Genomic DNA, 14,203 nt, shown 5'->3' with positions numbered 1-14,203 from the left:
CGCCAGAATGCAAACGCACGTTCTATTTGCTCTTTTGTTGGAGCATGTGAGGAAGATAGATGGTCTACATGTTTCAGGTAAGAGAATGGAATTTCTTTATGTATCTATATATTTTTAAGTGAAATACTGGGGTCAATCCAATTAGGTGCGAATGGCGAGTAGCGAGTTTGTTTTTTGAAACTCTCAGACTTCGCATCGAAGCGCACTCCTGAGAATTCTCCAATCCAATTAAAAATCCGTATTCGCACTACTCACAGCGGAGGGGTGCGAATTGAATGCCAAATGAGGTTTGAGAGAAGTGCATGAAAAAGTGGGGAGACTATCCTGGACCCCCCAAAATGGATAATTTTGTTAGCCGGACCCTATAGAAGGCTGTGTTTGGGCTTTAGGAAGGCACTGCAAGTTTTTAAATTGTCAAATGGCTGATTTTGTGGGTTTTTATTTATTTTATTTTTTTTAATGCAAGAAAATGATAAAAAAAAAAAAACTTTTCGTTTAACCTCAAACGAATTAAACAAAAAATAAAATAAAAAAAGTAGGAAAAAAGGTGATTTTTGGGGTACTTTGAGGGCACCTTGAAAGATTGAGAAAAAAAATGATAAAACAATTATTTTTCAATTTAAAAAAATAATGTAATTCAATTTGGGGTGCCTAAACTAATGAAAAAGTTGATTTTGAGGTAATTTGAGGACTTTTTTTTTTTCACCCCAAAAAAGACATGTAATTATTGGACTAATTAAGCTAATTACAAACTTCCAATTGCCTAATTAGTCTTTAGGGGGCTGTCCAAGGGGCTCAGCATAGATTTTCCTTTCCATCTCTCACCCTCAGGTAGGTGCGAATGAAAAGATGCGACTTCAGTCAGTGCAAGTTGCTAATTGGATTGCAAAATGAATTCGCTATACGAATTTCAAGAGAAAATAGCAACTCGCAATTCGCACCTAATTGGATTGACTCCACTGCCTCTTAATTTGGTTTCTAATATTTAACCACCCTGTCTTCTTTTCATTTATTTTTTTTCTCTTTGCCTATTGGCTACATTTTTTTATTTTTTTAAAGCAACAAATTATTTGTTTTTAAGGTTAGACCTCTTCTTCCTGCTCCTTTGCAGTAGCTCAGTCTACACGGCCTTGTGCTGCAGACTTCCCTGTGTGTAAGTATTCCATGTGGAATATCATATTCAATTAATATTGTAAAATGTAAAGACTTAGAATCTCAAGGGCTCATTTCAACACAATTTTTTTTTTTTTTTTCTGCCCCCACAGAGCATCCAGATGGTGATGAGCATTGCCAGCTGCTGCCCCTTGATTCTGAACATCGCATGGATGTCCACCATGAAGGATCATCTCCGCTACAGGGTCTTCATGAGGCAGATGCCCCAAAGACCATTCTGCGCAACTTTAAACCAGAGATACTGAATTATACAGATTTTGAGGACGAGGAATTAAAAATGGATATCCACAAAAGCTCCTCATCTCGTGTCCATTCGCGTGATAGTGAAGCGAGTTGCTCAATGTCCAGGTTACAGCAGACTCGGGTAGACCCAAATGTGGCTAAGGGTACTACATATAGTAAGTTTTCCACCTTTAGCTCAAGCTGTAATGGACATGTCCGAAACCAGTTGGGCTCCGCTGAGGCATCAACAAATTGTTCATCAGAAGAACTGTCTCTGCTAGAGAGAGATTCCTCTTCAGACTGCAATGAAAATCACTTACTGGAACGGCCAAAAAGGAAAATAAAAAAGAAATACAGACGGCGCTCTTTGGTGCCCGTTTCTGCTCGTCCTATGAGTTTCCCATCTTCTAAATTAATGGGGAATACTCCTGAGGAATTTAAACAGAGAAAACCGGCCCAGTTTCAGGGACCATTTTCAAATGCCGATCAAAGGTTAAGAGATATATGTGAACTTCAGAGTGCGATGGCCGCTGACGTGCGTGGTCTGCGCAGCGAGATGGCTAATATCGGTTTGATACTTGGGAAAATGCTGGAACTTCTTGAGAAATCTGTGGCCTCAAAATCTGCAGTTGCAGAAAAAACTGATTAAAAAAAAAAAAAAAAAATGTCAGTAGGGGCCGTGAGACTTGTGTTTTTTGTTTCTTGCTTTATAATAATAAATCATATTGATATTATTGACTTGTGTTTTTGTTATCACAATACATCAGCATAGTGGCTGAGATCCTGCCATTGGGACATAGGCCAGATTGCTTTTCTTTCTTGTATGCAGTGGCTGATGTGAGCCATGTATACAATAGTACATTATACTTACTATTTTTTTTCCTCCTTCTCTACCTCTGATTCACCACTTGGTGATCAGTTACAGTGTTCTCCCCAGAATTTTTTTTCTGCCGGGTGGCATCCAAAAGTAGCTGGGTGGGGGCCTTCGCAATTATGCGCGCGCCAAGAAAAGGGGTATCTCCCTTACCATTCCAGCCCGACAGGTCTCGGGCTGCTCCCCCATTGGCTCTCAGTCAAAAATGCCCATTATACAGTGCCCCCTGTAGTTTTCCCCTTTATGCATTGCCCCCTGTAGTTTAGCTTTGCCCTTATGCAGTGCCCCCCTGGCTGATGTAGTGCCCCTATGTAGTGCCCGCAGACTGGTCCTTTTATGTAGTGCCCCCAGGCTTAAATAGTGCCCCTTTATGCAGTGCCCCCAGGCTGGCCCCTTTATGCAGTGCCCCCAGACTGGTCAGGGCCCTGGCCCCAGCACATACCTTTACTTGCTGGCCGCTCTCCCGCTCGCTGCTGCCTCACGCTGACTGGATCTAACTAGATCCAGCAGACGTGCGGGGCAGGCTCCTCACGTCGCAGTGCATCACTGGGAACGCTGGCCTCTGAAGTGGTCACTTCAGAGGCCAGTGTTCCACAGTGGGGGACAGCGTGGGTCGGCGGGGAAAAGTGCCGGGGGGCAGGCTTTTTCTGCCGGGCGATGCGCCCACAGAAAACAGCCTGGGGAGAACACTGAGTTATCACAATCAAATGTGTTCCCAATGCTGCCTTGTTTACATAGATCTCAAAGGATGCTGGTCTTCAGAAAAATGGCCGCTGCTTGTATGACTCAATCAGTAATGGAGACGTTGAATATTAATTCCCTTGAAACTGATGTTGTGGCAACATAATTCCCCATAGCTGAATGAACAAACTTCGAGTTCTATTATTGCCCGGACAGCCATTTTCTTGTAGTTCCACATTTTTCTGCATGCTGAGAGGGGAATTAGATTTTTTGCACCTTATCACCCGTCTAAACTGCGGCATCCCGACAGTCAGAATCCTAACGCCTTGAAGGTAAGTATGCTAACCCTCCCTCTCCCCCTCCACCCCCGCAACCTAACCTTCCCCCCTACTACCGTCTGGATCCCAACTGCTGTCGGGATTCTGGTATTAGGGGGAGGGTTAGATTAAGTTCTGTCACTTTATATTCTATTATGTAGTGTTAAAATAGAATTAAAGCTTTCAAATTCTCTAAAGCTTTGGGGGGCATATTATATGGTAAAGTACAGTTAAGAGGGGAGATGTAATCCATAATACATGGAAGGAGACTGATCTCCATGTTAGTTTGCTTTGGAATATAATACATTGAACACTCTGAGGCAGATCTTCTGTTGTCTTTTGGGGAGAGGTAGGTAGTTATCTCAGACCAGAGTTGAAAATAAGTAGTTGGTAGCGCAATACGGTTTTAAAGTTTGATGGGAGATTTATCAAAGCTTCTTAAGAGCACAAGTTGCCCATAGCATCTACTGCAACCCTAGGTATCATGTATTTAGTACATTCTGTGAAATGATAGCTGGACTCTGGTTGCTATGGGCAACATCTCCACCTCTCCCCTAGGCTTGCTAAGTATCCCCTGTTTTTTGTGCATATATTGTCTGGAGAGCATTCTCTCTTTCTGCCTTTATTAGTGGCTTGTTGTTGGAAAGTACTGATCAGTGCTAACCCATGTCATCTCTCAAAAGACTGTCACAGACATGATTTCCAGAGGTCTTTTCTCCCTCCCCCCCAAAAAAAGAAATGTGCACTTGGGGTTTCCTAATCCTTTATTTAATATATTAAAAATGGATGTAAAGTCATTATTTTGATATAATATTTGTAATCATTTGTATTATTATTACCGTGCCTCATTGACTTTCCCAGGCCAGGTTGCATGACATGTCCATTTGTCTGATTGCAGTAGAGGCTAGCTCAAATATATTTGCTGGGCAAACAATATGTCTGACTTATTTTAAAGCTTCCTGCCTAAATCATTTTTATTCATTTTTTTTGTATCTTCCTACATGTGAAAATATTAAGGGGCAGGTTTACTAATTCTCACTGGGCGGGAGGCATCAACGCTAAGAATGTAGTCACACCTCGGAAAATGCTGATTTCAGAGGATTGACTGCATTTTCTGTATGCATTAAGGGCCTGATTCAGACCCGCTCGCTAGGCTGCGTTCGCACGTAACTTGCCGATGTTTGCAATCTGTGCATGCGTATAAGACGCAGTGTGCGAACCAGTCCATGTAATCGGGAAGCGCTCGCACCCTGTACACAGACTCCCCACTAGAATGAGTGACAGGACGAGCAGTTTGTGGGTGGTGACGGGGTGGTCGATGGTAACGGGGGTGTGGGGGTGCGTCTGAACGTCGTTTCAGGGGCGTGCATAATTAAGACCCGGCGTCAGCATACATGTCACATGGCTGAATTACGCACCTCAGCACTCGTAGTGCTTGCATTAAGATTTGGTCAGCTGTGTATGGGTCCGATGTTACCGATTTTATTATTTTTTTTAAATACACTTCCTGGAGATGACGTGTGTTACTAAGGGAAAGTGGGCGTCTTGTGTCAGGCTGGTGGGCGTCTAAATGCATACCGTGATCGCACGGCAAGACTTAGTGGGCGTGCTAATGTCTTGCTAGCAGTCGCAGGATTTGCATACCTTGGCTGCTGACGGCTGCGTGCGAATGCATCCTAGTGAGCGGGTCTGAATCAGGCCCTAAGCTCGCTCTCCGGACCATGGACCAGATAGCCAATGCCGTCTATAGATGTTGTAGCCTAATAGAAGTCTATGGGCTTTTTTTTGGGAGACTTCCTTAAGAGGGATCCGGCAGGATCCCTCCCAGGGTCACCCGCGGTGCGTGCATGCACTGGCTGCGCATGTGCAGTGGGACTCCCTGGTCACAAACCCGGAAGTTCCAACACTGCAAAGGACAGCTCTTATCGGAAGAGGTGTCCTTTGTTTTAATATTCATGCATATGGCGTTACTAAATGCTGGTGTGCATTCGATCATTGACTGGATGCATCGTACGCAAAATGCAATGCTGATGCACCCCGCCTTTTAAGAAGAGCAGTATAGGTGGGTTGTCCTTAGCACCCATACAGATCATTTATCTAGTATGTTGTTTAAAATGGCTAGAATCTTGTTGCTTTGACAACAACTCCACTATTTCTCTTCAGTAAACCATTCCTTATGGTGCGTACACACTGGGCGATTAAAGTGGACGACTGAACGATATCGTTCAGTCGTTCACTTTATCATTCATTTCTTCACCTGAACGATAACGACCAACGATGGGCGTTCCCGCAGGTCGTTCATCTTTATCGTTCATCTGGCAAACATGCAGACCAACCTAACGATATTGTCAGGTTGTTGCATGTTGGGGAATGGAGGAGAGAGCCCGTCGCTGAACAATATCGTTAATGATATCGTTCAGCAGGTATGCTCAATGTCATGAACGACATTGAGCAGACCCTGCCAGGGACACACTAGACGATATCGCTCAGGGAGCAAATAGTCTAGCGTGTATGCTCTTTTTAGAGTTATTTTGTGTTTTTTAGTTGGTTGTAATATTGGGTTACCCCTACAAACTACACAATATCTTTAACGATTTGGCCGATTTCCGACACATCGGAATGACAAATCGTTAAAAATAAGTAGTGTGTATGCAGTACATTGCGTAGTGCGCGCTTCCATGGGGTCGTCAACATCATTGCCTGATCTTATGTGCTACATGTAAGATCAGCCGATGCGGCTGACGATCCCATGCGGCACCATGCAGGGGTGCGGCATATCGGATGGTCGAGCACCAGATCGTCCAGTGTGTATGGACCGCCCGATCTGTCAGTGCTGGGATAGTCAGGGACATCGCTGGGTACAAACATCGTTTAGTAGCAGGACTTCTAGATTGAACTTAATTTTGGACAAGAGCTAGTTGTACTTTCATAACCATGATCTTTCTCACTTACACCCGAAAGGCTTTTTCTTTATGTCAGTAGGAAACTACTTGCTTTCAAGAATGCGTTGTCATCCTAGTAGCATTGGGAAATGCATATTTAATTTGACCGTATCAGGAAAAACATTTTTTGTCTGTATTTTTAATCAGAACTTGCTTTCACATTTCACATTATTTCTTTATCCCCATTTTGCTGGGGATAAAGAAATAACAAATGTAATGGCCAGCTGCTCTATACAAACTCTGAGCTATTATATCATGTGAGCAGGTATTAACTGATACAGGGGAGAGACCTTCCTTCAGTAACGTGATGTGGTCAATATCCCGACCGCAGGGGGTTCTGGCGCTCAGAATGCCGCCACCGGAAACCCGACACTTGTCAAAATCCCTGCGCCGGGATCCCAACCGCCAGAATCCCAGAGGTAAGTAGCGGGGTTGGGGGAGGATTTACGTTCGGGTTAAGCCCTGGCAGGAGGGTTAGGGGTTAGGCACTAAGGGGGGGGGCGGGTTAGGTTTAGGGAGTGGGAACTTAGGTTTAGGCACTAGGGGAGGAGGTTAGGGTCAGGGACCAGAGAGGGAGAATCAGTAAGTTGTAAATAAAGTCTCACTGTTGAGGTTGGACGGTTCTCATAAAAGATCAAATTCATGGAATTCAGATATGTTCTACGTTGGAAGATGAAACTAAATAAAATGACAGATGCAGTTAAAATATTGTATTGAAATTAAGTGAAACGACTTTCAATATTAAAATATGCTTTGTTTTAGCTCATTGTGCTGCTATTTTACTCATAGGTCTGGGAATCTGCTCGTTTGCGACTTGGAAGAAGCAATAAGCACATTGTTTATAATTTGTGCAGGAACAAAATGGCTGCCAGATCAAGAGCATAAGAGCTCAAGTCTATAAATAAGGCTCCAAAACCTCCCCCCCCCCCCCCCTAGCCTGTGAAAGTAGCAGCTCCCCTGGTGACTGGCTGAATCTTACTACTGTATTTGCCAAATGTAATTTCACATATTTTCTGAAGTAGATTGTGTCATGGTTTATATAATTTGTTAATGCCATATTTTTATGGTATACTTTTTGTTTATTTCATATGTTCATTTGTTTAATGTTTACCTACCTTCTACATGTTGACACGGTCATTCAGTTTACAAAATGGCTGCCTCCCTCTTGTGTATGTAAACAAATTCACTTTCAAGGGAACTGCAAATAAAAACATTTCAGATAAATGAGTAGTCTCCCTTCCTGGCTGTTTTCTGTGTTGTGAAGTATTTAATGGCTTGGTGTTTGCTTGCAATGCTTTGTCATTTTCAGAGTTTGGTAACAAAGCCAGGTTTTTGTTCATAGCAAAGCACACATACATTCAACATACAGTAAATGCATGGCTTGCTTATAAGTGGAAGTTTAATGTAGCAAAGTAGTAGTAGCTTTATTTATGACTGAGCAAATCATGTGTTTGAATAGCCCATCAGAAGTGCTTTTGTACATTTTGGCACCTGCCTATGAGTACATATCTATATAATTGTGGTCTGTCCCGTCTCTGTCATGTGCAGTGGGAGCTACAGCCCCCCCTGCTGATTGCTCCCATAACATACAGGAGACTATACCCACCATGACCAGGAAAGTCTGTCAATGGCCAGAAGTTACGGGTGGGGGTGCTAGAGGTGCATAACAGCTTACAAAAAAAAAAGCTTATATATGTGTGATAAGAATTCTGTGACCATAAATGGTTTTGTGCTTTTGTACCGATTTTATCTTAAAGTAGCGAGGTATTATTCCTTACAGTAAGAGAGTTTTCCTAATCAGCGTAGAAGTGATGACATCAGAACTTGCAGATGTCACTGTATTTATTTTCTTTGTACACTGTGTAGTAACTGAAATAAAAGGGACTCCCCAGGAATGAGCTTCGTATTAAATCAAACACGCAATACTCTCCAGGGCTGGTTTCATTTACCCTGCACTGCACAGCATTTTTTTGTGTGTTTGTAGTGTTTGTATATTTTAACTAATATTCCCCCCATTTTTCTATTTTCAGGAAACCTCTCGCTTGCTCCCTGTAGTTCGGATGGGGGGACATTTACAAGTGACACCATCTCAAGTGGTGATCAAGGGAAAGTCTTCCTCAGCTCTCTCCCGCCAAGCACAGTCGTCTACACCGTTCCGCATTCTATCAAACAAGATGGCCTTGAACGCAGCCTTGTCTTTTCTCCTTTAGTGCCTGTCAATCAAAGCACAGCACAAGTAAACATTAGCATGTCTTCTGACGATGCGCTGCACTCTGTCGCAGCCTCATTAGTAAATGGAAATCACGCGCACAATTTTTCACTCGCTCCGCCTACCTTAATAACTGCATCCGGACATCTTGCCTCTATTACAGGGAACCAGTCGGTAGCGCTCAACCAGCCTATATCCACCCTTGCCACCACAACAACCAGTGTCACTCCCACCAGTAACACGAACTTTGCACCCCTTCAGAACTGTCACTACATCGCTGCCCAAGACCTGCTATCTGTGTCTTCTGCACAACAGAACCCTGGCGAAGCGGTTACTACAAGCAGTAATAGTAACAGCAGCCACCCTGCCACACAAACCCATCAGGATTTCAACAGCCACCACAACCTGGTTCTGGGGCCTGTACTTGACACGAAGGAGAATTACTTGCCCATAGAGCAGAATACCACCATCAGTGGCAGACTTATGTTGTTGGATGCAAAATCCAAGTATGTGATCAGCGGAATGATCAATACAGGCTGCGAAGAACTTGACTCTGGCAAAAAGGAGTTGGCCAAGCTTCAAAATGTTCAAATGGATGATGACATGCAAGACATGTAAAGGAAAACTTTGCTGGAGGAGTATGTTTCAATGGCCGTTCTGGGGTTTGTCTGGACTAGAATTTCCTTTTCTTTTTTTTTTTTTATATATATAAGAAATCGCACTGTTTTTTTGTTTTGTTTTTTGTTTTTTTTGCTTTTCTTTGATTTTGTCGTGCCCTCCCCACATGAACATTTAACCATTTCTTGAAATGTGGGTTTATAAAGGGAACACCTTTAGTACATTGGTATGGTGTAAGAGGGTGATAAAGGAGCGTTAATGGTACTTTATTGTAAATTCTGGGGCTATGCTGGAATTGTATATTTAATACACAAAATATATTGGAATATTGTTGTTTTTTTTCCCCCCCAAAAGCCAGTCTTTTGTACTTTTTTTTTTTTCCACCCCCATTAAATGGCTTACAACAGACAGTTTGGAATTTTAGGTCTGTGTAGTAAGCTTCTGCTAAATAAGAATGTTAATAAAATATTTGCCAGCTCTGCTGTAAAAGTGAAAATTGAACAGTGGAATGTCGTGTATGTTTTTTAAGTTACTATACACAAACCTTTTTCTTATAACAAGTACAATGAATGTACACTCGAAAAATTTGTTTCACTAGTCTACAAGGCTGAAAATATGCAATTTTGGTTTTTCTTTTTTTTTTTTTCTTTTAGAAAACTTATATTTTAAGTATTGGAAAGTCCTAGAATTGTAAAGATTTACCCTATTATTTCATAGTTTTAAAATGTTGCAATTTTTCTTCTATCCAAATATAGCAATTTTAAAAATTCCTATGTGCCTTTTGGCCTGTGGGCCGTTTACTTGTAGCAAAGCACATTATGAAGAAGGAAATCGGATCAGTCATATATGTGTGTCTTGGTCTGGTATTTCTTCTGTGATGTTCTGATCACGATCCATTTATCCTATGACTAAGGATAGAGAGAGAAAGTAATAGACTATTTTGCAATTTAAGCTTACGGTAAAGCAACCTGCTTTGAAAGGGAAAGATGGTGTTTATCCAGTATTCTCTCAAATTCTTTAGTACAATACTGTTGAAATTTCTTCCCTGGAATTTACACACTACATTTATATGAATTGTTTTGCACTATTTTAACTAAACTTATTTAGACTTTTTTCACTATTGCATGGAATCTGCATTAACAAATATATATATATATATAACTAGATGCAAAATGCTATTTTATACTCAAGGTTTTTTGCTTCTAATTAATGAAAAAAAAAACATGCAATTTTTAAAAAAGGTGTTTCTTTGTCATTGAAGAATCGTCAAACTTTTTTTTTGTATGCCTTTTGTTTACTTAAGTTAACCTGTTGCATGTTTCAGTTATTTTGACTTTCTTTTTGAATTTAAGGGGAGGGTTTGTAAACATTGTGAGAAAAAAAAATAGAACTGAAGCAGGTACAGTAACACGGATTATTAAAAATTGTTCTCTAGTTTAGGAACTGGGAATTGGTGGTGTTTAGTTGTATTTTATGAATTATTTAACTTAAAATATGCATGTCTAATATCCGACCTCCTGTTCTAATTTTCAAACTGCTTTCTTGTGCATGGTTGAACTTTTTTTTTTTTTTTTATTTATATTTGTTTGTGCCTTATGATGATTCAAGTGAACAGAACACTTCTGTAATGTTTTATGTAGTTCTTATTAATGATGCATTTCTTTTTAATGGTACCAACCTCATGTCAAAAATCATTTCTGTGCAGTTACCCAACCAAAGAGGTATCGTGTGTGTGTGTGTGTATATATATTATTTTTTTGTTTTGTTTTTCATTGTACTGTAATAGGGATTTATGCCTGGACAAGTTTTATTGTATTCTGAAATGATGTGAACTTATTTTTCTAAACACTATACTGAATAAACTTTTATATTTATACATTTTGCTTCATGTCCGTTTGGGTCATTTGTGGTTTCTGCACTAGTGTGTTACAAGTAGAGCACCAGTGAAATAAAATAAATTGTAAGCTTGCCTTTTAGGTGATTGGGGAGCTCATGATTAGGGAGGGAAAAATACCTACCTCTTGGACCATTACGGCAGTAAATATTTATATGCCGGCAGCATATCAAACTGTGGCAAAAATTATTTCTTTGGTAGTTGTCCTTTTAACATTTATTTGACTGTCGATACTGTTCAAATATAATGATTAAAGAAATATAAAAAATAAACTTTTGAATCATTCAGATCTATCTGTTTCGATCTTTGTTGTCCTACAGGTCAGACTTTCCTTAAGAACCATCTGTGAGTGCTGTAGTAGATGTTACCTTCTCCCTTATTATACTATGATTCTCTCCGGACTTGTATAAAATAAAGAGGTGCATACAGACACACTGGCTTACTATATAACATTCGTTCCCTCATTTGAGATCTGGGAAATTGTCACAATCCACAAGAAAGGGGCACCCCAGAATTATATACAGTTTAATGAAACAGCTAATGGGAATATTAACATGAATTTGCCTGTCAACAGAATACTTGGTTCTTTCTTTTCCTAGCAGGTTCTCGTCTGGATCTTTAAAGGTCATTTACGAACCACCAACTGTCCCAAAGAGCCTAAGGCTGGGTACACACCTGAACGATATCAGGGCGATTTGCTGAATTGGAACGACAGTTGTCTACATTGTTTAGTGTACACGCGAGTTGCGTACGAGATCTTCTGTTTGGTCGTGCTGCACCTCCAATCAGGCGATATTGTATGCGACTTGGTGCCGATCGCGTAGTGTATACGGCAAACCAGACCAGATAATGTTGGTCCCATTTTGACTAGGCCAGTCGTTATGGTGTGTACGGGAGCAACGTTAAATCGTATACCATCAAACGATTACGATCGCTTGGTCGTATGCGAGATTGTATAGTGTGTATGCTCAATATAGTTCTTCTGGCTTGAAGGGAAATCGGGTGAAAGATCGTTCTAATTACAAGTGCTTCAGGTGTGTACCCAGCCTAACTTGGAGCACGTCCACATTCAGTTTATTGTAACGGTTCTAGTATCGCTGCTCAAATTTGCAATGTGGAAAGATAAAATACATCTTTACTGACTGTCCAGCCATCAATGGTGTTATCACTGTTGCAAACTCAAAAGGTAATAAAACCAAAGTGTGCAGCAAGGCAGGAGCGTCTTCTGGTGGTGGATGTAGATATTTATTTGGTTTCTGCAATATGGAAGACTTATGCATTAGGGATTTGTACAGTAATGTGCATAACAAATACATCTGATACAGTGGCGGATCCAGGGTGGGGGCGATTGGAGCGATCGCCCCCACCCCCCCAGCACAGTTTGTCCGACCTTTATCATCTCTCTCCTCTGCATCATTAAGTTCAGAGGAGAGAGATGATAATGGCTGGGCTGTGCTGTGATCGGAGCTCCCGTCTCTCAGGGGGATGTGTCAGTGACAGGCTGTCACCTGACTCGGGAGCCGGGGGCAGCCGGCTCCTTACACCCTGTGATCAGCTGTGTGGTCTAAACAGACCATATGCTGACCATTGCTAAAAAAAAACAACTTACCTCTGTCCAGGAAGCGAAGATCGGGGCTCTGGTGATGTCCTCCCTCCAGTCAGCTGGTCTCCCGGCTCCTGCACTGTGACCCTGGTCTGCTGCTACATTAAATAGCTGACCGGGTCACAGTGAAGGATGGGAGAGCAGCTGACCGAAGCCCGGAGGGAGAACACCACTGGAGCAGCGGAGGTAAGTGAAAGTAACATGGCGGGAGGGGCGGTCGCCTCGCGGGGGGGGGGGGGGGTGGAATTAATCATTAACTCGCCCCCCCTAATACAACAGTCTAGATCTGCCCCTGATCTGATAACCTGCCACATTTGGCTACAGCAACTTAGTTTTTAGTCCTTGGAGTACTGAGATGCCCAGGTAAGAAGCTACAGTGCATCCGGAAAGTATTCACAACGCTTCACTTTTTCCATATTTTGTTATGTTACAGCCTTATTCCAAAATGGAATAATTTCATTTTTGTCCTCAAATTTCTACACACAATACCCCATAATGACAACGTGTAAAGTGTTTTTTTTTTTTTTTTTAATTTTTGCTAATTTAATAAAGAAAAAAAAAATAAAATCACACGTACAGAAGTATTAATAACCTTTGCTCAATACTTTGCTGATGCACCTTTGTAAGCAATTACAGCCTCAAGTTTTTTGAATATGATGCCACAAGCTTGGCACACCTATCTTTGGGCAGTTTTGCCCAGTCCTATTTGCAGTACCTCTCAAGTTCCATCAGGTTGGATGAGAGGCCACTATGCTCATTGGGACTTTCAAAGCAGCAGATATTTTTCTGTACCTTTCCCCAGATTTGTGCCTCGAGACAATCTTGTCTCGGAGGTCTACAGACAACTCCTTGTACTTCATGCTTGGTTTGTGCTCTGACATGCACTGTCAAGTGTGGGACCTTACATAGATAGGTGTATGCCTTTCAAAATCATGTCCAGTCAACTGAATTTACCACAGGTGGACTCCAATTAAGCTGTAGGAACATCTCAAGGATGATCAGTGGAAACAGGATGCACCTGAGCTCAATTTTGAGCTTCATGGCAAAGGCTGTGAATACTTATGTACATGTGATTTCTTAGTGTTTTGTTTTTTTTTTAATTATTAAATTTGCAAAAATCTCCCAAAAATTTTTTTACGTTGTCATTATGGGGTATTGTGTGTACAATTTTGAGGACAAAAATGAATTGATTCCATTTTGGAATAAGGCTGTAACATAACAAAATGTGGAAAAAGTGAAGTGTTGTGAATACTTTCCGGATGCACTGTATATATCAGAAACTGGTCATGTCGCTGTTATCAGTGGATTTTCCATAGTGTTTTCCATAAACAATCTGCAAGTGTCAAATGTGTCCCCTCATTGTTTCTCACTTTAGAATAAGAAAACATTATTTACTGATATTCGGTAGACCTCATCCCATTCATCAACTCACATTTTCTGCGTGTCACCTAAAATAGTGCTTGGGTCAGCCACGAGAATGTCTTTTTTGTTTCCCTATAGTACATGTTAATTATTTTAACAACTTCAGGAAAAATGGGCCTGGAATTGCACTTTTTCTTGTAAAGTGAACATAAGTTACAAAATGCTTCTCATTGAGAGTATAATTCCAACACCTCTGAGGATATGATGTCGCCCCATTAACTCCCCCGCCCCTGCTATCTCATGCAGGT

At 41.3% G+C, this 14,203-nt stretch overlaps 1 protein-coding gene across 2 annotated transcripts in view; it reads left to right on the top strand.

The window, feature by feature from the left end:
- LOC148522795 (homeobox protein SIX4-like) overlaps positions 1-10,917 on the top strand; it is a 31,504-nt gene extending 20,587 nt beyond the window's left edge. Inside the window, exon 3 of one of the 2 annotated variants that reach the window (XM_088473729.1) lies at positions 8,240-10,917. In XM_088473729.1, the coding sequence (XP_088329855.1) occupies positions 8,240-9,036 (797 nt within the window). In that variant the 3' untranslated portion in view covers positions 9,037-10,917. Of the gene's footprint in view, positions 1-1,265; positions 2,055-8,239 lie in introns of those variants that run through there. The other variant, XM_088473730.1, reaches the window with a different exon arrangement.
- Positions 10,918-14,203: the final 3,286 nt, after the last annotated feature.

This window comes from Taudactylus pleione, unplaced genomic scaffold (assembly GCF_031769625.1).
Source record: "Taudactylus pleione unplaced genomic scaffold, aTauple2 ptg000139l, whole genome shotgun sequence".
NCBI classification, from domain to species: domain Eukaryota; kingdom Metazoa; phylum Chordata; class Amphibia; order Anura; family Myobatrachidae; genus Taudactylus; species Taudactylus pleione.
The sequence above is the reverse complement of the archived record's forward strand: the minus strand, read 5'-3'. Positions and strand labels throughout refer to the sequence as shown.